At 38.3% G+C, this 24,157-nt stretch overlaps 1 protein-coding gene across 1 annotated transcript in view; it reads right to left on the reverse strand.

Moving 5' to 3' along the window:
* The window catches only part of LOC122700830 (solute carrier organic anion transporter family member 6A1-like), a 116,536-nt gene that overhangs the window by 63,112 nt on the left and 29,267 nt on the right, over positions 1-24,157 (reverse strand). The window contains exons 7-8 of the mRNA XM_043913860.1: positions 5,424-5,545; positions 619-740 (exon numbers count right to left, since the gene is read on the reverse strand). Of these exons, the coding sequence (XP_043769795.1) occupies positions 619-740; positions 5,424-5,545 (244 nt within the window). The remainder of the gene's footprint in view (positions 1-618; positions 741-5,423; positions 5,546-24,157) is intronic.

Here is a 24,157-nt window from a genome sequence, read left to right on the forward strand (position 1 = left end):
TAAGTACAGAGGCCTGAGAAAAGTAGACTGAGATTCAGGACAGGGCTCAAGCAGCAGTGGGATACAACTGTTAACGAAGAAACCAAACGCAGAGGAATGCTGCAGGGAGGAAACGGCTCCTAAAGATGGGTCGTATAATGCCCCAATTAATTCTGGAATTTCCCCTATCATGTGGTGGAAGCATTAACCTACTGCCTACCCCAATCCAGGTTGCATGATGGGAGACACTGGTCCTGCCAGTAAAAAGGTCTTGGTGTCTATGGACAAATAGAAGGAAAACCAGGACACCAATAAATGTTTAACTTCTCAAGAGTTTTACTTGTAACTTAACTTCCATGGAAGTCATGGATCGGGAGATGTCTGGAACAGACTAATGTGCAGTGACCACCTTAGCGAGGCTCACACTGGGCAGCTGCTCTGGCCCCTCTTGCTTCAGGACTGCTACCCTCTCAGGTGAAGGTTCCATTGCAGGGAAGGGGGTTGGGGGACACACACCTGTAGCGAGCGGAACCAGCTCAGACCTGATTCTCAGGGCTTCTCCTCCAGCACCTCGGGACCCAACCTTACCCAGATAGGGCAAGGCTGGCCACGGAGCCTAGGACAAGCCCTCACTCATACCTGACTGGCTCTATCCACGCTGTCTCCAGCCCCACCTCCCACCAAGGTGATAGCTGGCTGGTGTACCCTGGGGGAATACATGACCCTTGCACATTTCAGATCCAGCTCTCCCATCAGAGGTGCTGGGAGCACACACACTGCACAGGGATGCTGTCACACAGGGACACCCTTTCAAGTCTGAGACAGTTAACTGATTTACCTGATTTCATAGAGATATTCACGAGAAAGTTAAACACCATGAGAAGACAGAGGAATTTGTTTCAAATGAAATAACAAGAAAAAAACTCTAAACAAAGAATTAATGAAATTACAAATAAATAATTTATCAGATAATGAGTTCAAAGCAATAGGAATAAGAATGCCAACTGAACTTGAGAAAAGAATAGATGAACACAGTGAGAAATGTAACAAGGAAATTAAAAATATAAAAAGAACCAGTCAGAGCTAAAGAATACAAGAATTGAAATGAAAAACACACTAAAAGGAATTAACAGCAGACTAAAGGACATGAAAGAAGGCTTAACTGATCTAGAAGGTAGAATGATGGAAATCACCCAATCAGAACAGCAAAAAGAAAAACAAGTTTAAAAAATGAGGGCAGTTTAAGGGACATGTGAAATTTCATCAAGTGTAATATCATGTGCATTACAAGGGAAGAGAAAAAGAACAGGGTTAAAAATATATTTGATGAAATTATGGCTGAAAAATCCTGAACTTCAAGAAGGAAACAGATAACTATGTACAAGAAACAAACAGAGTCTCGAAAGAGATGAATCCAAAGATATCTACACCAAGACTTATCATAATTAAAATGGCAAAAGTTAGAGATAAAGAGAATTCTAAAGAGGAGGAAGAGAAAAATAAAGAGTAACTTGTAAGGGAACCCCCCACACAGCCATTAGTGATCTTTCTGAGGAAGCTTTGCAGGTCATGAGGGAGTAGCATAATATATTTTACTGTTAAAAGGGAAAAAATCTACAACCTAGGATATTCTACCCAGCAGAGTTATTGCCCAGATTTGAGGGAGAGATAATGAACTTTTCAGACACAAAAAAACAAAAAGAAATCATGAATACTAAACTGACCTTAAATAAAGTGTTAAAGGGTCTTCTCTAAGTTGAAATGATAATAACAATAAGTAAGAATTTATGAGAAAAGAAAAATCCCACTAGGAAAGGCAAATATATAGTAAAGGCTATGGACCAACCACTTTAAGCTAGTATGAAGATTAAAAGACAATGATTGTAAAATCATCTATAACTACAATATTTAAGGGATAAATATGGAAATATAAATATGACATCAACAGCACAAAAAAATGGATGAGGGAAGTAAAAAACATAGATCTTTTAGGATGTGTTTGAGTTTAAACAGAGAACAGTTTCAAACAAGTAGAGTTACAGGTCAACATATATGAAGCCACATATATGTAATCACAAATCGAAGACCTATAATAGATACACAAAATTAGAAAGAAAAATACAAGTATACCACTAAAGAAAATCATAAAAACACATGGGAAAAAACAAAAAAAGAGAAACAGAGAAGAACTATAAAAACAATCAGAAAAAGTAATGAAGTGAAAATCAGTACATACCTATCAATAACCACTTTACATGTCATTGGGAAAATGCTCCAATCAAAAGACTGATTGGCTGATTAGGTAGAAAAAAACAAGATCTATCCATGTACTGCTTAGAAGAAACACTTCGGAGCTAAAGACACACACACAAACTGAAAGTGAGGGAAATGTAAAAAGAGAGTTCATGGAAATGAAAAGAAAGCTGGGGTTACAATACTCATATCATACAAAACAGACACTAAAACAAAGTCTATAAGAACAAACAAAAGCATTATATAATGACAAAGAGATCAATGTAAGAAGATGGCATAACATTCATTAACATGTGCACCTAATATATAAGCACCTAAATATACAAAGCAAACACTAACAGACATAAAAGGAGAAATTAACAAGAATACAAAAATAGTAGGGGACATTAATACCCCATTTGTATCAATTGACACACCATCCAGACATGGAAATGGTGGTCTAACATGACACATAAGACTACTTAGCTTAACAGACATCCATAGAACATTCCATCCCCAAACAGCAGACATACATTCTTTCAAGTGCACATAGAGTGTTCTCCAGGTCAGATCATATGTAGGCCACAAAGTAAATCTTAACAAATTTAAGAGGACAGAAACTATATTGAGCACTTTTTCTAACCACAGTGGTATGTAACTAGAAATCAGTTATAGCAAAAAAAAAAAAAAAAATGGATAAAGCACAAAGGTGGAGACAGAATAACATGCTACTAGAAAATCAATGGGCCAGTGAAGAAATCAAAGAGGAAAACAGAAAAGATACAGAGAAAAATGAAAATTAAAAAGACAAATTCCAAAATCTATGGGATGCAACAAAAGCAGTTCAAAGAGGGAAGTTCATAGCAATACAGTCCTACCTGAAGAAACAAATCTCAAAAACAAACAACTTAACTTACCATCTAAATAGAAAATATCAACAAAATCAAGAGCTGTTTTTTTAAAAGATAAGCCTTAAGCTAGGTTCATTAAGAAAAAAAGAGGATACAAATAAACAAAATAAGAAATTAAAGAGGAAAAATTACAACTGATATCACAGAGATACAAAAATTATAAGAGAATACAGCAAATAGTTAAAGGCCAACAAATGGACAATCTAGAACAAATGGATAAATTTCTAGAAACATACAATCTCCCAAAACTGAATCTAAAGAAGAAATAAACAATCTGAACAGATCCATCACTAGTAGTGAAATTGAATTTGTAAGAAAAAATTCCCAGCAAACAAGTCCAGGACTGGGCAACTTCATAGGGGAATTCTACCAAGCATATAGATAAGTGCTAATACTTATCCTTCTCAAGTAATCTCAAAAAATTTTAATAGGAGGGAACACTCTCTAATTCATTCTATAAGGTCACCATTACCCTCATACCAAAATCAGATAAAGACAAGCACATAAAAATAAAACTACAGGTCAAAATTCCTGATGAATATAGATGCATAAATCCTCAAAAAATATTAGCAAATTGAATGCATGTTTGTTAGTTTTGTTGCTTTGACTTGTAGGTTCATAAAAGCAAAATTCAGTCATGACCCATGAGAAGGGCTGACAGGAACTTTGCCTGGGTAAGGTCCTATAGGCCATTCTGAAATAAACATTTCTAAATGAAAAAAAAAAGTTGTTTGTGAGAGTATTTGTGAGAGTATTTAACTTCTAAAGTTCTTTTCTAAGTTATTTAAATATAATAAAAAGATAATGCTAATACCTCTGTCATCTTATTAAATGGCTTATTTATTTATATAGGGAAAAAATAAATTCATTATAATATAAAAGTTAAAAGCAATAGAAGAAGGAAAAATACTTGGTATCAGTCTTTGACACTAACCAAGTTCGTAGTGATGCCACATAGGTGAAATGGGTCCTATTTTCCATTACCTATAAAATAAGTAGGCTAATTAAGACTTCAAAAGTTCCATTCAGATTTAAGTTGAACACTTTACAGTTTTCTTAAATCCCCAACAAAAATATTGTACATGTCAATTTAATTTGCTTGTTCATGTAAAATACTTTACCCCAAAAGTAGCAAATAAGTCCTTGATACTAGGTCCAAATTCCTGATCTTTTGTTTGATCTCTGTCCAAAATAGGTGACTGTTTATGTTTCCCAGCTTTTATCCTTGCTGTGCCTATACGTTAACAAGGAGAAGAATCTTGTAACATGTTCAAATAACTAACACACATATAAGCATTCATACACATCCCAACATATACCCAATTTGTCCTGAAATGGTAAGTGAATTATTTTTGAACAAGCTAAAGTCAAGCTGGTGGCCCCTGGTGGCTCAGACGGTAAAGCATCTGCCTGCAATGTGGGAGACCCAGGTTCAATCCCTGGTTTGGGAAGATCCCCTGGAGAAGGAAATGGCAACCGACTCCAGTACTCTTGCCTGGAAAATTCCATGGACTGAGGAGCCTGGTGGGCTACAGTCCATGGGGTCCCAAAGAGTAGGACACAACTGAGCGACTTCACTTTCACTTTCAAAGTCAATCTAATAAACTAAAAGACATGCTCTTCTAAAACAGTACTGTCCTAAAGAACTTTGCAATAAGGAAAATTTCCCATATCTGTACTCTCCAATATCTCTAATACCGTAGCCATTAGCTATGATGTGGCTATTAAATATTTTAAAATGAAGCTCCTATGATTGAGTAAATGGATTTTTAATTTAAATTAAAATTTAAATAGCTACATATAGTGACTACAGTATTTGACAGCATAGCCCTAAAATATAAAAGCACAAATTTGGTATTACTAAAAATATTTTGTACCAATTAAATGCACTACCATTAGGAAACTATTTGATTTCTCTAATGTTACATGTATATTCCAGTGTTTCCCAAAGACTTTTAATAATTATTATTTTACCTTATAACATAAATCATGGCAGGTAAATAGGATTAAATATGCTTCTTTCATTGAGAGAATTTTAGATAGTATGAAGCATTTTTAGACAGGAATGACAAAAAAACAAAAATATGTACTAATGATAGTCTGGTACATAAGTAAAATAATTACTTCAGTGGCATGCTTTATTTGTTCAAATAATACTAGCACATGTCACTGTTTGTCCATCACAGAAAGAAATGTACACAGAAAGAAATGAAATTCAGTCATATTCTGAGAACTGGGGATCAGGGTTGGGGTGAAGAATATACTCTCTTTTAATTTAATGAATTATATTTTTATAGTCACCTCGTAAACTCTGTGGAAAGCATGAAAATGGTATTAATGTAGACCATGCAATAACTGCAATAATAACAAAATAACTCCACCAAGTCTGCCGCCAACGTTCTTTATCACCACTGTCTCCAACACTTTAATAGAGAAAATGAAAATTTTCAACTTTGCATAGTTTATTACAAAGTCATAATTAAACAGAGAGAGAAAGAGCATTTTCTGTTAGTCTTTGTTATTGCTTTTTATTGCTGAGATTGAGTGGTTGTGAGTTCTCCAATTATGTGGTTCTCTTCTGTCATGTAGGATGCTAAATTTTTTCCTTTCCCCATTTTTCCCCTGTCTGCTCAGGTGGTGAACAGTAATTCTTTGCCCCTTTTAAACTTCTTTCTCCGACAGAAGTTACACATTTAGAAGACTATCACTCTAAATCTCATCTATTTTTTTAAATCATTCTTACCCCCCTTTAAATCATGTGCCAAATTCTTTAGAACAAGTTTGGCCCTTTAAATTGCACAACTAACACTTTATCTGGGTATCTGACTCATTACCATTCCTTGGTAATCTTTTTCTTATTGTCCCTTCTCTGAACTCTCAGATTGAGCATGTTTTAGCCTTCTAGTGATCCTAACTCATCACGCTTTGATAGCCTTTGTCTTCTATGTCCCCTGTGGTTTTTCTTGGTCTATCTGCAAATCACAAAGCTTTGCAGTGGGCCAAGTAAGATGGAAATGTGAAGGGTCCTCTGCTGGGATTTTGTTGATTTTTTTCCCCTTTTCAGTCACAGTTGCTTTGTAGTTTCAACATTCTTTGTTTCCAATAATGCTCAGGCCATGATTTTTGTGGGGGATTTTCATGTTGTGACATTATTTTATATCATTTAGGGAGGAGACTTGGGGAAGCTGATTAAGCACATCGCTGCCATTATCTTCAGTTCCACACACATTTAAGATGCTGTCCAACCAGCTGTTGTGGGAAAAAGTCCACATCCACAGGAACAGATTTTGGTGGTACTCTAATGCCAGCAAGATCTGCTGCCAACAGAGCCTGGTGAGTAGCCTGCATGTGGGCCTCGACTTTCACAGAGTATGGAGAATATTCCCAATTTATTCATTGATGGAACAACTTCCTATCCATTGCTACATTATTCAGGGATACAAACACCAACTTGCAATGACACAGGGTTACAAATTCGATATCCATAATTCAGTAAGGATATATACATGTGGATATGTTATGCCCAGGGAGTTTCAACTCCAGATTATCACTGGACTCTGTTTCCTTGTTGATTATAATATTCATAAAATTTCTATTTTTCTCTCTTTTAAAGTATTTATAAAATCACAGCTTTTTATCTTTTGGAAATCTTTCTTTTTACATTTGAACCCACCTATGTATTCTAACTATATTTATGCATTGGTTCCAATTATTACCATGCAACTACTCTCATTTGACACACAAATCCAACTGTTACAAGTCAAAATATTTTATTATAACCTATAATTATCAAATGTATCTGCAAGAGCAATATTGTAAAAACAGCCCCTTATTTGATGAATGAGGACTTATTTAACAATATAGAAAATAATACAATAGGGGGGAGGAGCCAAGATGGCGGAGGAGTAGGACGGGGAGACCACTTTCTCTCCTACAAATTCATCAAAAGAATAACTGAACGCAGAGCAAACTTCGCAAAACAACTTCTGATCGCTAGCTGAGGTCATCAGGCGCCCAGAAAAGCAGACCATTGTCTTCGAAAGGAGGTAGGACAAAATATAAAAGATTAAAAGTGAGACAAAAGAGCTAAGGACGGAGATCCGTCCCGGGAACTCTTAGGCGGCATTGCTTGGGGTAGGGTCCGGGCCTGAGTGCCCTGAGGACAATCGGAGGGAGCTTCTGTGAGTTGCCAACTTGAACTGTGGGAGACCAAAAGAGAGAGAGTAAATTAACCGGCCCGAACACACTGCCGGCCGTTCGCAGAACAAAGAGACCGAGAGGGTCCAGAGAGGAGCTCGCAGGCTGCTGACCGGCCCAGCCCCGCCGGAGGCAGGAGGCAGGGGGGAGGGGAAGGTCGCGGCGAGACACAGGGCGCAGGCACCCGACCGGCGCCGGCGGGGACTGGGGCTGGGGACACAGAGGGCGGAAGGCGCAGGCACCCGACTGGCGCCAGCGGAAACTGAGACTGGGTCCGTGGAAGGGACTGGGCGCGCCACACCTGGGGATAGCGCGCCCATCAGGCCCCTCGCTGCCTGGACCTCTCTGACGGGGAAGGCACAGAGAGCAGGCGCAGCTTTTCCTTCCGCGCTTTTGTGGAACACCCGAGGGCTGGAACCTCGCACAGCGCGGGGCGCGCTCCGTATAGAACAGCCGGGAGCCTGAGCAGCGCAGACGGAGAAAGCAGCGTCAGCCCCTCCCGGCAGCCCCAGCCCATCCCCGCGGCACAAGCCTGTCCCCATAGCGCCGGCCTCTCCCTGCAGCGCAGGCCCCTCCCCGCAGAGCAACGGAACTAGCCACCTGAATAAGAGTCCACCTCCGCCTGCCTGTGTCAGGGCGGAAATGAGGCTCTGAAGAGACCGGCAAATAGAAGCCAAATAAACAAAGGGAACCACTTCAGAAGGGACTGGTGCAACAGATTAAAATCCCTCTAGGAAACATTGACTACACCGGAAGGGGCCTGTAGATATCGAGAAGCGTAAGCTGGAACGAGGAGCTATCTGAAACTGAGCCGAACCCACACTGACCGCAACAGCTCCAGAGAAACTCCTAGATATAATTTTACTTTTTTCTTTTTTTTCTTTTTTATTTTTTCTCTTTTATTTTCCTTTAAAATCCCCTATTACTCCCCCATTACTCCTTAACTTTCATTTCCATAGACTTTTACGATTTTTTAATTAGGGGAAAAAAAAAATTCTTTTTTTCTTTTTTTTTCTCTTTTTTTTCTTTTTTCTTCTTTTTTTTCTTTCCTTTTTCTCTTCCATTTTCTATTTTTCTTTTTCTCTTATTTCTTTTAAAGTCCTCTAGTACTCCTCTACTACTCCTTAATTTTCATTTTCAATACACTATAACCTTACAAAAAAACAAAAAAAAAAAAGAAGAGAAGCCCTATTTTTAAACCGAAGATTATTCTCTCCCAATCTTGACTCTCTGTTTTCTACCTCAGAACACCTCTATTTCCTCCTTTCCCCTTCTCTTCCCAATCCAATTCTGTGAATCTTTGTAGGTGACTGGGCTACGGAGAACACTCTGGGAACAGACAGCTGCGTAGATCTGTCTCTCTCCTCTTGAGTCCCCCTTTTTCTCCTCCTGCTCATCTCTATCTCCTCCTCCCTCTCCTCTTCTTCATGTAACTCTGTGAACCTCTCTGGGTGTCCCTAACGGGGGAGAATCTTTTAGCCATTAACCTAGAAGTTTTCTTATCAGGGCTGTATAGTTGGAGAAGTCCCGAGACTACAGGAAGAATAAAACTGAAATCCAGAGGCAGGAGACTTAAGCCCAAAACCTGAGAACACCAGAAAACTCCTGACTACATGGAACTTTAAGCAATAAGTGACTGTCCAAAAGCCTTCATACCTACACTGAAACCAACCACCACCCAAGAGCCAATAAGTTTTAGAGCAAGACATACCACGCAAATTCTCCAGCAACGCAGGAACATACCCCTGAACATCAACATACAGGCTCCCCAAGGTCACACCTAACACATAGACCCATCTCAAAACTCATCACTGGGCACTCCATTGCTCTCCAGAGAGAAGAAATCCAGTTCCACGCACCAGAACACTAACGCACGCTTCCCTAACCAGGAAATCTTGACAAGCCAATCGTCTAACCCCACCCACTGGGTTAATCCTCCACAACAAAAAGGAACCACAGACCTCCAGAATACAGAAAGCCCACTCCAGATACAGCAATCTAAACAAGATGAAAAGGCAAAGAAATACCCAACAGGTAAAGGAACATGAAAAATGCCCACCAAGTCAAACAAAAGAGGAGGAGATAGGGAATCTACCTGAATAAGAATTTAGAATAATGATAATAAAAATGATCCAAAATCTTGAAAACAAAATGGAGTTACAGATGAATAGCCTGGAAATAAAGATTGAAAAGATTCAAGAACTGTTTAATAAAGACCTAGAAGAAATAAAAAAGAGTCAATTAAAAATGAATAATGCAATGAATGAGATCAAAAACACTTTGGAGGGAACCAAGAGTAGAATAACGGAGGCAGAAGATAGGATAAGTGAGGTAGAAGATAAAATGGTGGAAATAAATGAAGCAGAGAGGAAAAAAGAAAAAAGGATCAAAAGAAATGAGGACAACCTCAGGGACCTCTGGGACACTGTGAAATGCCCCAACATTCGAATCATAGGCGTTCCAGAAGAAGAAGACAAAAAGAAAGGCCATGAGAAAATACTCGAGGAGATAATAGCTGAAAACTTCCCTAAAATGGGGAAGGAAATAGCCACCCAAGTCCAAGAAGCCCAGAGAGTCCCAAACAGGATAAACCCAAGGCGAAACACCCCAAGACACATATTAATCAAACTAACAAAGATCAAACACAAAGAACAAATATTAAAAGCAGCAAGGGAAAAACAACAAATAACACACAAAGGGATTCCCATAAGGATAACAGCTGATCTATCAACAGAAACCCTCCAGGCCAGAAGAGAATGGCAGGACGTACTGAAAGTAATGAAAGAGAATAACCTACAACCTACATTACTGTATCCAGCAAGGATCTCATTCAGATATGAAGGAGAATTCAAAAGCTTTACAGATAAGCAAAAGCTGAGAGAATTCAGCACCACCAAACCAGCTCTTCAACAAATGCTAAAGGATCTTGTCTAGACAGGAAATGCAGAAAGGTTGTATAAACGTGAACCCAAAACAACAAAGTAAATGGCAACGGGACCACACCTATCAATAATTACCCTAAATGTAAATGGGTTGAATGCCCCAACCAAAAGACAAAGATTGGCTGAATGGATACAAAAACAAGACCCCTATATATGCTGTCTACAAGAGACCCACCTCAAAACAAGAGACACATACAGACTAAAAGTGAAGGGCTGGAAAAAAATATTTCATGCAAACGGAGACCAAAAGAAAGCAGGAGTCGCAATACTCATATCAGATAAAATAGACTTTCAAATAAAGGATGTGAAAAGAGACAAAGAAGGACACTACATAATGATCAAAGGATCAATCCAAGAAGAAGATATAACGATTATAAATATATATGCACCCAACATAGGAGCACCACAATATGTGCGGGAAACACTAATGAGTATGAAAGAGGAAATTAATAGTAACACAATAATAGTGGGAGACTTTAATACCCCACTCACAACTATGGATAGATCAACTAAACAGAAAATTAACAAGGAAACACAAACCTTAAATGACACAATGGACCAGCTAGACCTAATTGATATCTATAGGACATTTCACCCCAAAACAATCAACTTCACCTTTTTCTCAAGTGCACACGGAACATTCTCCAGAATAGATCACATCCTGGGCCATAAATCTGGTCTTGGAAAATTCAAGAAAATTGAAATCATTCCAGTCATCTTTTCTGACCACAGTGCAGTAAGATTAGATCTCAATTACAGGAAAAAAATTGTTAAAACTTCAAACATATGGAGGCTAAATAACACGCTTCTGAATAACCAACAAATCATAGAAGAAATCAAAAAAGAAATCAAAATATGTATAGAAATGAATGAAAATGAAAACACAACAACCCAAAACCTATGGGACACTGTAAAAGCAGTGCTAAGGGGAAGGTTCATAGCATTACAGGCTTACATCAAGAAACAAGAAAAAAACCAAATAAATAACCTAACTCTACACCTAAAGCAATTAGAGAAGGAAGAAATGAAGAACCCCAGAGTTAGCAGAAGGAAAGAAATCTTAAAAATCAGGGCAGAAATAAATGCAAAAGAAACTAAAGAGACCATAGCAAAAATCAACAAAGCTAAAAGCTGGTTTTTTGAAAAAATAAACAAAATTGACAAACCATTAGCAAGACTCATTAAGAAACAAAGAGAGAAAAACCAAATTAACAAAATTAGAAATGAAAATGGAGAGATCACAACAGACAACACTGAAATACAAAGGATCATAAGAGACTACTACCAGCAGCTCTATGCCAATAAAATGGACAACCTGGATGAAATGGACAAATTCTTAGAAAAGTATAACTTTCCAAAACTGAACCAGGAAGAAATAGAAGATCTTAACAGACCCATCACAAGCAAGGAAATCGAAACTGTAATCAAAAATCTTCCAGCAAACAAAAGCCCAAGATCAGATGGCTTCACAGCTGAATTCTACCAAAAATTTAGAGAAGAGCTAACACCTATCTTACTCAAACTCTTCCAGAAAATTGCAGATGAAGGTAAGCTTCCAAACTCATTCTATGAGGCCACCATCACCCTAATTCCAAAACCAGACAAAGATGCCACAAAAAAAGAAAACTACAGGCCAATTTCACTGATGAACATAGATGCAAAAATCCTTAACAAAATTCTAGCAAACAGAATCCAACAACATATTAAAAAAATCATACACCATGACCAAGTGGGCTTTATCCCAGGAATGCAAGGATTCTTTAATATCTGCAAATCAATCAATGTAATACACCACATTAACAAATTGAAAGATAAAAACCATATGATTATCTCAATAGATGCAGAGAAAGCCTTTGACAAAATTCAACACTCATTTATGATTAAAACTCTCCAGAAAGCAGGAATAGAAGGAACATACCTCAACATAATAAAAGCTATATATGACAAACCCACAACAAGCATCACCCTCAATGGTGAAAAATTGAAGGCATTTCCCCTGAAATCAGGAACAAGACAAGGGTGCCCACTCTCACCACTACTATTCAACATAGTGTTGGAAGTTCTGGCCACAGCAATCAGAGCAGACAAAGAAGTAAAAGGAATCCAGATAGGAAAAGAAGAAGTAAAACTCTCACTGTTTGCAGATGACATGATCCTCTATATAGAAAACCCTAAAGACTCTACCAGAAAATTACTAGAGCTAATCAATGAATATAGTAAAGTTGCAGGATATAAAATTAACACACAGAAATCCCTTGCATTCCTATATACTAACAATGAAAAAACAGAAAGAGAAATTAAGGAAACAATACCATTCACCATTGCAACAAAAAGAATAAAATACTTAGGAGTATATCTACCTAAAGAAACAAAAGACCTATACATAGAAAACTATAAAACACTGATGAAAGAAATCAAAGAGGACACAAACAGATGGAGAAACATACCGTGTTCATGGATTGGAAGAATCAATATTGTCAAAATGGCTATTCTACCCAAAGCAGTCTATAGATTCAATGCAATCCCTATCAAGCTACCAACGGTATTTTTCACAGAACTAGACCAAAGAATTTCACAATTTGTATGGAAATACAAAAAACCTCGAATAGCCAAAGTAATCTTGAGAAAGAAGAATGGAACTGGAGGAATCAACCTGCCTGACTTCAGACTCTACTACAAAGCCACAGTCATCAAGACAGTATGGTACTGGCACAAAGACAGAAATATAGATCAATGGAACAGAATAGAAAGCCCAAAGATAAATCCACGAACCTATGGACACCTTATCTTTGACAAAGGAGGCAAGGATATACAATGGAAAAAAGACAACCTCTTTAACAAGTGGTGCTGGGAAAACTGGTCAACCACTTGTAAAAGAATGAAACTAGAACACTTTCTAACACCATACACAAAAATAAACTCAAAATGGATTAAAGATCTAAATGTAAGACCAGAAACTATAAAACTCCTAGAGGAGAACATAGGCAAAACACTCTCCAACATAAATCACAGCAAGATCCTCTATGACCCACCTCCCAGAATATTGGAAATAAAAGCAAAAATAAACAAATGGGACCTAATGAAACTTAAAAGCTTTTGCACTACAAAGGAAACTATAAGTAAGGTGAAAAGACAGCCCTCAGATTGGGAGAAAATAATAGCAAATGAAGAAACAGACAAAGGATTAATCTCAAAAATATACAAGCAACTCCTGCAGCTCAATTCCAGAAAAATAAATGACCCAATAAAAAAATGGGCCAAAGAACTACACAGACATTTCTCCAAAGAAGACATACAGATGGCTAACAAACACATGAAAAGATGCTCAACATCACTCATTATTAGAGAAATGCAAATCAAAACCACAATGAGGTACCATTACACGCCAGTCAGGATGGCTGCTATCCAAAAGTCTACAAGCAATAAATGCTGGAGAGGGTGTGGAGAAAAGGGAACCCTCTTACACTGTTGGTGGGAATGCACACTAGTACAGCCGCTATGGAAAACAGTGTGGAGATTTCTTAAAAAACTGGAAATAGAACTGCCATATGACCCAGCAATCCCGCTTCTGGGCATACACACTGAGGAAACCAGATCTGAAAGAGACACATGCACCCCAATGTTCATTGCAGCACTGTTTGTAATAGCCAGGACATGGAAGCAACCTAGATGCACATCAGCAGATGAATGGATAAGGAAGCTGTGGTACATATACACCATGGAATATTACTCAGCCATTAAAAAGAATTCATTTGAACCAGTTCTAATGAGATGGATGAAGCTGGAGCCCATTATACAGAGTGAAGTAAGCCAGAAAGATAAAGACCATTACAGCATACTAACACATATATATGGAATTTAGAAAGGTGATAACGATAACCCTATATGCAAAACAGAAAAAGAGACACAGAAATACAGAACAGACTTTTGAACTCTGTGGGAGAAGGTGAGGGTGGGATATTTCAAAAGAACAGCATGTATACTATCTATGGTGAAACAGATCACCAGCCCAGGTGGGATGCATGAGACAAGTGCTCCGGCCTGGTGCACTGGGAAGAGCCAGAGGAATCGGGTGGAGAGGGAGGTGGGAGGGGGGATCGGGATAGGGAATACATGTAAATCCATGGCTGATTCATATCAATGTATAACAAAACCCACTGGAAAAAAAAAATAATAATAATAAAAATAAAATAAAATAAAATAAAATAAATGAAAAAGAAATAACAGTAAAACACACACACACAAAAAAGAAAATAATACAATAAAGCTTTAGTTATTGAAACCCTTTAGTATTGGCATGAAATAAAAAAGTATATCAGGGAACATACTAGAGATACAAAGACAGGAAGAAAATCTATATATACAGGAAATTTTTATTTATCATAAAGATGGTATTTAATGTCATTAAAAATTAAATTAATTTTTAAAAAATCATGGAATGACTAAAAAATGTTATCAGTATAAATAAACATTCCTCTCAGTAAAAATAAAAATGTGTCCCATTTCTCATATTATATGGAAAAATAAACTGAAATTGATGTTAAATTTAAATGTACAACCAAATCCAGACAAGGACACCACAAGTAAAGAAAATTACAGGTCAATACCCGTGATCAACATCAGTGCAAAAATACTCAACCAAATACTAGAAAACTGAACTAAACAGTACATTAAAAGGATCACAACCATGATCAAGTGGGATTTGTTCAAGGATGCAAGGATGATTCAACATCTGCAAATCAATCAATGTGATTCACCACATTAACAAAATGAAGGATAAAAATCATATGATCATGCCAATTAAAGCAGAAAAAGCATTTGAGAAAATCCAACATCCATTTATGATGAAAGATACTCAATGGATTGGGTATACAGGGAACATTTTGTTGTTTAGCCTCTAAATTGTGTCCGACTCTATTGCAACCCCATGGACTGTAGCCTGCCAGACTGCTCTGTCCATGGGATTTCCCAAGCAAGAATACTGGAGTGGTTTACCATTTCCTTCTCCAGGGGATCGTCCCGACCCACAGATCAAACTGCATTGGCATGTGAATTCTTTACCAATGAGCCACAAAGGAAGTCCATAGAGGGAACATACCTCAACATTAAAAAGGCCATACATGACAAACACACAGCTAACATCACACTGAACAGTGAAAAGCTAAAAACATTTCTTCTGAGATCAGATAAAGGCAAGGATGCTTAACTTTCTCCCTTTTATTAACATAGCATGGGAAGTACTAGCCACAGCAATTAGGCAAGAGAAAGAAAGAAAAGGCAACCAGATCAGAAAGAAATAAGTAAAACTGTTTCTGTGTGAAAATGGCATGATATTACATATTGAAAACTCCAAAAACTCCACCTAAAAACCTGGTGAGGGCCCCAAGCTACGACACCATTCTATTAAGCCAGATATTTCTGGATAATGGTGTGCAGATTAAGACCAGGAAATTCTGCAATTACCATACTGTCATATTGCCTTTCTCTTATCATGTATCCCTAGTCAAAGATTAGAGAGATAATCACAGGAATGAGACACCACAGGGATGAATAGGGCATCTATATGAACGGTAGTGATAGCGTAAGCACTGCTGGGAAAATGAATATTGTTATGAATGAATATTTGTGTCCCCTGCAAATTCTTTTGTTAAGATTCCTTTTAATGGTTTTAAGAAGTGGAGCTCTGGGGAGGTGATTAGGTTGTGACGGTAGAGTCTGCATGAATGTGATTAAAAACCCCAGACAGACTTCTTGCCCCTTCACCAGTGAAAGGACACAGGGAGAAAATAGCTGTGTCTATGAACCAGGAAGCAGGATCTCACCAGACACTGAATTTGCCAGCACCTTGATCATGGACTTGTCAGCATACAGAACTATAAGAAGTAAATTTCTGTTTTTGTAAGCTCAGAGTATGAGATTTCTATTCAGTTCAGTTAGGTTCAGTCGCTCAGTCATGTCTGACTATTTGCGACCCCATGAACCGCAGCACGCCAGGCCTCCCTGTCCATCACCAACTCCTGGAGTTCACCCAAACCCATGTCCATTGAGTCGGTGATGCCATCCAACCATCTCATCCTCTGTCGTCCCCTTCTCCTCCTGCCCTCAATCTTTCCCAGCATTGGGGTCTTTTCAAAAGAGTCAGGTCTTCGCATCAGCTGGCCAAAGTGTTGGAGTTTCACCTGTCCAAATGGACAAAGACAGTAGAGAAGAAAATTCTTGCCTAGGATATGTGCTGCATTGTGTCCCACTCTTTGTGACCCATGGACTGTAGCACAACAGACTCTTCTGTCCTCCACTATCTCCTGGAGCTTGCTCAAATTCACGTTCATTGAGTAGGTGATGCTGTCTAAGCATCTCATCCTCTGATGCTCCGTTCTCCTTCTGCCTTCAGTCTTTCCCAGCATCAGGGTCTTTTCCAATGAGTCAGTTCCTCACATCAGGTGGCCAAAATATTGGAGCTTAAGTTTTGTCATCAGTCTACCAGTGAATATTCAGGGTTGATTTCCTTTAGGGTGATTGGTTTGATCTCCTTGCTGTCCAAGGGATTCTCAAGAGTTTTCTCCACCATCATACAATTCAGAAGAATCAATTGTTTGGTACTCAGCCTGCTCTACAATCCAACTCTCACATATGCATATAACTACTGGAAAAACCATAGCCTGGACTATATGGACATTTATCAGCAAAGTGATGCTTCCATTTTAAATACAATATCTAGATTAATCATACCTTTCCTGTCAAGAAGTTCAGTTCAGTCGCTCAGTGGTGTCCAACTTTTTGCAACCCCATGGACTGCAACACGCCAGGCCTCCCTGTCCATCACCAACTCCAGGAGGTTACTCAAACTCATGCCCATTGTGTTGGTGATACCATCCAACCATCTCATCCTCTGTGGTCCCCTTCTCCTGCTGCCTTCAATCTTTCCCAGCATCAGGGTCTTTTCAAACGAGTCAGTTCTTCCCATCAGGTGGTCAAAGTATTGGAGTTTCAGTTTCAACGTCAGTCCTTCCAATGAATATTAAGGACTGATTTCCTTTAGGATGGACTGGTTGGATCTCCTTGCAGTCCAAGGGACTCTCAAGAGTCTTCTCCAAGACCACAGTTCAAAAGTGTCATTTCTTCAGCACTCAGCTTTCTTTATAGTCCAACTTTCACATCCATACATGATTACTGGGAAAACCATAGATTTGACTAGATGGACCTTTGTTGGCTAAGTAATGTCTCTGTTTTTTAATAAGTTGTCTAGGTTGGTCATAACTTTTCTTCTAAGGAGCAAGTGTCTTTTAATTTCACGGCTGCATTCACCACTTGTAGTGATTTTGGAGCCCCCCAAAATAAAGTCAGCCACTGTTTCCACTGTTTCCCCATCTATTTGCCATGAAGTTATGGGACCAGATGCCATGATCTTAGTTTTCTGAGTGTTGAGCTTTAAGCCAACTTTTTCACTCTCCTCTTTCACTTTCATCAAGAGACTCTTTAGTTCTTCTTCACTTTCTGCCATAAGGGTGGTGTCATCTGCATATCTGAGGTTATTGATATTTCAAGGAGTAAGCATGTTTTAATTTCATGGCTAGAGTCAACATCCACAGTAATTTTGGGGGCCAAATAAATAAATAAATAAAATCTGTACTGCTCCAGTGTTTCCCCTTCTATTTGCCATTAAGTGATGGAACTGGTTTATTTCTGCTTTATTGACTATGCCAAAGCCTTTGACTGTGTGGATCACCACAAACTGTGGAAAATTCTGAAAGAGATGGGAATACCAGACCACCTGACCTGCCTCTTCATAAACCTGTATGCAGGTCAGGAAGCAACAGCGAGAACTGGACATGGAACAGACTGGTTCCAAATCGGAAAAGGAGTATGTCAAGGCTGTATATTGTCACCCTGCTTATTTAACTTATATGCAGAGTACATCATGAGAATCACTGGGCTGGAGGAAGCACAATCTGGAATCAAGATTGCTGGGAGAAATATCAATAACCTCAGATATGCAGATGACACCACCCTTATGGCAGAAAGTGAAGAAGAACTAAAGAGCCTCTTGATGAAAGTGAAAGAGGAGAGTGAAAAAGTTGACTTAAAGCTCAACATTCAGAAAACTAAGATCATGGTATCCGTCTCCATCACTTCTCGGCACATATACGGGGAAATCGTGGAAACAGTGGCTGACTTTATTTTTTGGGCTCCAAAATCACTGCAGATGGTGACTGCAGCCATGAAATTAAAAGATGCCTGCTCTTTGGAAGGAAAGTTATAACCAACCTAGACAGCATATTAAAAAGCAGAGACATTACTTTGCCAACAAAGGTCCATCTAGTCAAGGCTATGGTTTTTCCAGTGGTCATGTATGAATGTGACAGTTGGACTATAAAGAAAGCTGAGTGCCAAAGAATTGATGCTTTTGAACTGTGGTGTTGGAGAAGACTCTTGAGAGTCCCTTGGACTACAAGGAGATCCAACCAGTCCATCCTAAAGGAGATCAGTCCTGGGTGTTCACTGGAAGGACTGATGTTGAAGCTGAAGCTCCAATACTTTGGTCACCTGATGTGAAGAGGTGACTCTTTTGAAAAGACCCCAATGCTGGGAAAGATTGAGGGCAGGAGGAGAAGGGGATGACAGGATGAGATGGCTGGATGGCATCACTGACTCAATGGACATGAGTTTGGGTAAACTCCAGGAGTTGGTGATGGACAGGGAGGTCTGGCGTGCTGCAGTTCATGAGGTTGCCAAGAGTCAGACATGACTGAGCGACTGAACTGATCTGAACTGATGGAACTGGATGCCATGATCTTAGCTTTTTTCACTTTGAGTTTCAAGCCAACTTTTTCCACTCTTCTCTTCCACCTTCATCAAGACACTTTTTAGTTTCTCTTCACTTTCTGCCATTAGAATGGTATCATTTGTATGCCTGAAGTTGTTGATATTTTTCCCCTGCAATCTTGATTCCAGCTTGTGATTCATCCAGCCTGGCATTTCACATGATGTACTCTGCATAGAAGTTAAATAAGCATGGTGACAATAATTCAGTAGTTCCATGGTCAGTTCTAACTGCTGCTTCTTGACCTGTAAACAGTTTTCTCAGGAGGCAGGTAAGGTGGTCTGGGACTTCCATCTTTTTAAGAATTTTCCACAGTTTGTTGTGATACACACAGTCAAAGGTTTCAGTGTAGTCAAGGAAGCAGAAGTAGATGTTTCTCTGGAAGTTTCTTGCCTTCTCCATCATCCAACAAACGTTGACAACTTAATCTGGTTCCTCTGCCTCTTTGAAACCCAGCTTTTACATCTGGAAGTTCTCAGTTCATATACTGCTGAAGGCTAGCTTGACGGATTTTGAGCATAACCTTGCCAGCACATGAAATGACTACAATTGAACTGTAGTTTGAACATTCTTTGACATTGCCTTTCTTTGGGATTGGAATGCAAACTGACCTTTTCCAGTCCTGTGACCACTGCTGAGTTTTCCTAATCTGCTGATGTACTGAGTGCAGCACTTTAACAGCATCATGTTTTAAGATTTTAAATAGTTCAGCTGAAATTCCATCACTTCCACTAGCTTTACTTGACTTTACACTGCAGGATGTCTGGCTCTAGGTGAGTGACCATATCAAGGTGGATATCCAGGACATTAAGACCTTTTTTGTACAGTTCTTTTATGTGCTCTTGCCACCTCTTCTTAATCTCTTCTGCTGCTGTTAGGGCCTTACCATTTCTGTCCTTTACCACGCCCATCCTTGCATGAAATGTTCCCTTGATATCTCCAATTTTCTTGAAGAGATCTCTAGTCCTTTCGATTCTGTTGTTTTCCTCTATTTCTTTGTTCACTTAAGAATGCCTTCTTATCTCTCCTTGCTATTCTCTGTAACTGCATTCAGTTGGGTATATCTTTCTCTTTTGCCCTTGCCTTTCACTTCTCTTCTTTCCTCACCTATTTGTAAAGCACCCTCAGGCAACAACTTTGCCTTCTTGCATTTCTTTTTCTTTGGGATGATTTTGGTACTAACTCCTATATGAACCTCCATCCATAGTTCTCAGGCACTCTGTCTACCAGATCTAATCCTTAGAATCTATTCATCATCTCCAGTGTATAATCATAAAGGATTTGATTTAGCTCATACCTGAATAGCCTAGATATTTTCCCCACTTTCCTCAATGTAAGCCTGAATTTTGCAATAAAGAGTTCGTGATCTGAGCCACAGTCATTCCAGGTCTTGGTTTTACTGTCTGTAGAGTTTCTACATCTTTGGCAGCCAAGAACATAACCAGGATATGTATCTTTCCCTATAAAGACAAATCTCTAGGTTAATGGAGGGCCAACCTGATGACAAAGTAATCAACCTGATAAAAGCTTGTCTCCTGATGAAAGCATCATATCGGGAACTCATGGTTTACTGCTACTATTGATGAACTGCACAATCAGCAGTATTAATAATTATATCCTGGTAAATATTCTTGTTGACAGATTGTCCTTAGTGTGAAGAAGTCCAAGTAGTGCATTTATGCAAAGTCATCATTACTCTCACCAGCTCTTTTTACATGAGCTTACTTAGGAAGAATTTCGAGTGGTTAGAAAAAAATGAGAGAGGCTAATTAACATTGACAGGATGGGTCACCTTGTCCAATTGCTAAAGAGCCTCTTACAAAATGCATGCCATTTTCATGTGCTAGTTGCAAGAGGTTCATCTGCATATTCTCCTGGTTACATAATTCTTATATTGCTCTAAGTCCCAACGATACATTAGTATAGATTTATACCTCAGCATAAGTTTAGTATCAGAGGATGAGATGGTTGGATGGCATCACAGACTCAATGGACATGAGTTTGGGTGAACTCCCGGGGTCGGTGATTGTCAGGGAGGCCTGGTGTGCTCCAGTCATGGGGTCGCAAAGAGTTGGACACAGCTAAGCGACTGAACTGAACTGAACGGAATACCTATAAAGATTAGTATAAATTTATACCTCCCGGGTGGCTCAGCTGGTGAAGAATCCTCTCGCAGTGCAGGAGACCCCATTTGATTCCTGGGTCAGGAAGTTCCCCTGAAGAAGGCTACCCACTCCAGTATTCTTGGGCTTCCCTGGTGGCTCAAAATGTAAAGTATCCTCCTAAAATACAGGAGACCTGGGTTCAATCCCTGGGTTGGGAAGACCCCCTGGAGGAGGGTATGGCAACCCACTCCAGAATTCTTGCCTGGAGAATCCCATGGACAGAGGAGCCTAGTGGGCTGCAGTCCATGGGGTTGCAAAGTGTTAGACATGACTGAGCAACTAAGCATAGCATACCTCAGGGCATCCCTTCTATGCTAAGTGGTCAATAGCCCGACGTTCACTGGAGTGATTTCCTGTATTTCAAGGCCACTGTTGAGTGGAGCTGTAATATAGTGGCTATCCTTTTTCTCATTTCAATAAGAGAACTTTATAGTCACACATTTAAATGTTTCCTTTTCCCTGGGAATATTTTCTAGTATTGTTAAAAGAAGCTATACGTATTACAGAATGCAAGAAAAACTCAACATATAATTATCAGTTAATGTGATATACCACATTAACAGAATAAAGGACAAAAGCACATTATCATCTTAAAGGATTCAGAAAAAGCATTCAACAAAGTTTAACACCATTTCATTATAAAAAACACTCAACAAACTAGGAACAGAAGGAAATTACCCCAACATAATAGAAGCTATATATGAAAAGCCCACTTCTAATATTGTATTCAGTGTGAAAAACTGAAAGTTCTCCCTCTAATATTTGCAGCAAGGTAAAGATACCTACCTACTTTTACCACTTCTATGTAACATAATACTCAAATTCCAGCCAAAACAAATAGGCAAGAAAAGAAATAAAAGGCATCCATATTGGAAGGAAGAGGTAAAATTATCTCTGTCTGCAGATGATATGAACTTCTGAGAAAATGCTAAACACTCCAAAGGAAAAAAAATTGTTAAAACTAATAAATGAATTCAGCAAAGTTGCAGGATACAAAGTTTATACAACTCAAGTGTGGTTCTATACACTAACAATGAGCAACATGCAAGGCAAAGACTTGTACACTGGAAACTCCAAAACATTGCTGAAAGAATTAAAGAAGATACAAATAAATGGAAGAAAGACATGTTCATAGATCTGAAACTCAGTATTGCTAAAATGCCCTTAATACCCAAAGTGACCTACAGATTCAATGCAATCCCTATCAAAACCCCAAGTAGCATTTTTCACAGAATTAGAAAAAAATCCTAAAATTTCACATGGAATCTCAAAAGACCCCAAATAGTCAAAACAACCCTGAGAAAGAAAAAACAAAGTCAGAGGCTTCATATGTCCTCATTTCAAAATATATTACAAAGCTATAGTAATCAAAACAATATGGTACTGGTATAAAGCCAGAATCTAGAACAATGGAAGAGAATAAAGATCCAAGTAATATATTCTCATAAATATGAGACAAATCATATTTTATATGAAGAATAAGAACACACAACAGGGAAAGGATAACCTCTTGAATAAATGGTGCTGGAAAAACTGAATATCCATGTGCCAAAGAATGAAGTGGGATCCTTTCCTTACAATATATATGAAAGTAACTCAAAATGGATTAAATATCTAAACATAAAACTTCCAACAATAAAGCTCCCAGAAGATAATATATGAGAAAAACTTCATGGTGTTGGTTTGGGGAATTAATTTTTGATATGACACCAAAAGCACAGGCAACAAAAATAAGATTAGAGCAGTGGGACTACATTGAACTTAAACTGGACAGCAAAGGAAACAACACAGTGAACAGAGAAACGACAGAATGGGGGAAAATATAGGCAAATCATTTATCTGGAGTAAGGCTAATATCCAGAATATAGAAAGAATTGTGTCAACTCAATAAGAACAAAAATCTGATTTTAAAAATGTGCAAAGGACTTGAATAGATATTCCTCCAAAGAAGATATACAAATGACCAACAAGTATGTGAACATCACTAATCATTAGGAAAATGAAAATCAAAACCACAACAAAATATCACCTCATACACACATATTAGGACGGCCATTTAAAAAAAGAGGAAGTAATAAGTGTTGGCAAAGATACTGAGAAACTGGAAGCATTATGCACTATTAGTGGGAATGTAAAATGATACAGCCACTGTGGAAAACAATATGGAAGTTCTTCAAAAAGTTAAAAATAGAAATACTATACAAATCTAATAATCTGGATATATATATCCCCAGAATATTGAAGATAGAATCTCAAAGAGATATTCACACATCCATGTTGAAGTAACCTAAAGGTCAACTGACAAATAGATAAAGAAAATGTGGTTCATACATACAATGAAATATTATTTATCCTTAAAACAGAAGGAAATACTGTTATATGCCACAACATGGAAGAGTCTTGAGGACATTATCCTAAGTAAAATAAGCCAGTCATAAAAAGACAATTGCTTCATGATTCCATTTATGTAAGGTATCTAAAGTAGTCAAACTCTTAGAAACAGAAAGTAAACAGGGGCTGAGGGGAAGAGGGAAATGGCAAGTTGTTGTATAATGAACATCATTTCTTACTTACATTTTTTAGATTTTTTTTTTTTTTTGGCTGTGCTGCACAGCATGTGGAATCTTAATACTCTGACCAGGGATTGAACCTGCACTCCCTGAAGTGAAAGCTCAGAGTCTTAACCACTGGATTGTCAGGGAAGTCCCAATTGTATAATAGATATAGAGTTGCAGCTTTGCAAGACAAAAAAATTTTAGAGATATGCTGCACAATATTATGCATATAGCTAACATTATTGTATTATACACTTAAAAATGGTTAGAATGGTAAATTTTATACTATGTGTTTCTTGCCACAATTAGCAAAAACTATATGCAGAATTAGTAGTAAGGCTGTCATCATAAGTCA

Source organism: Cervus elaphus, chromosome 9 (assembly GCF_910594005.1).
Source record: "Cervus elaphus chromosome 9, mCerEla1.1, whole genome shotgun sequence".
In the NCBI taxonomy this organism is placed as follows: Eukaryota; Metazoa; Chordata; class Mammalia; order Artiodactyla; family Cervidae; genus Cervus; species Cervus elaphus.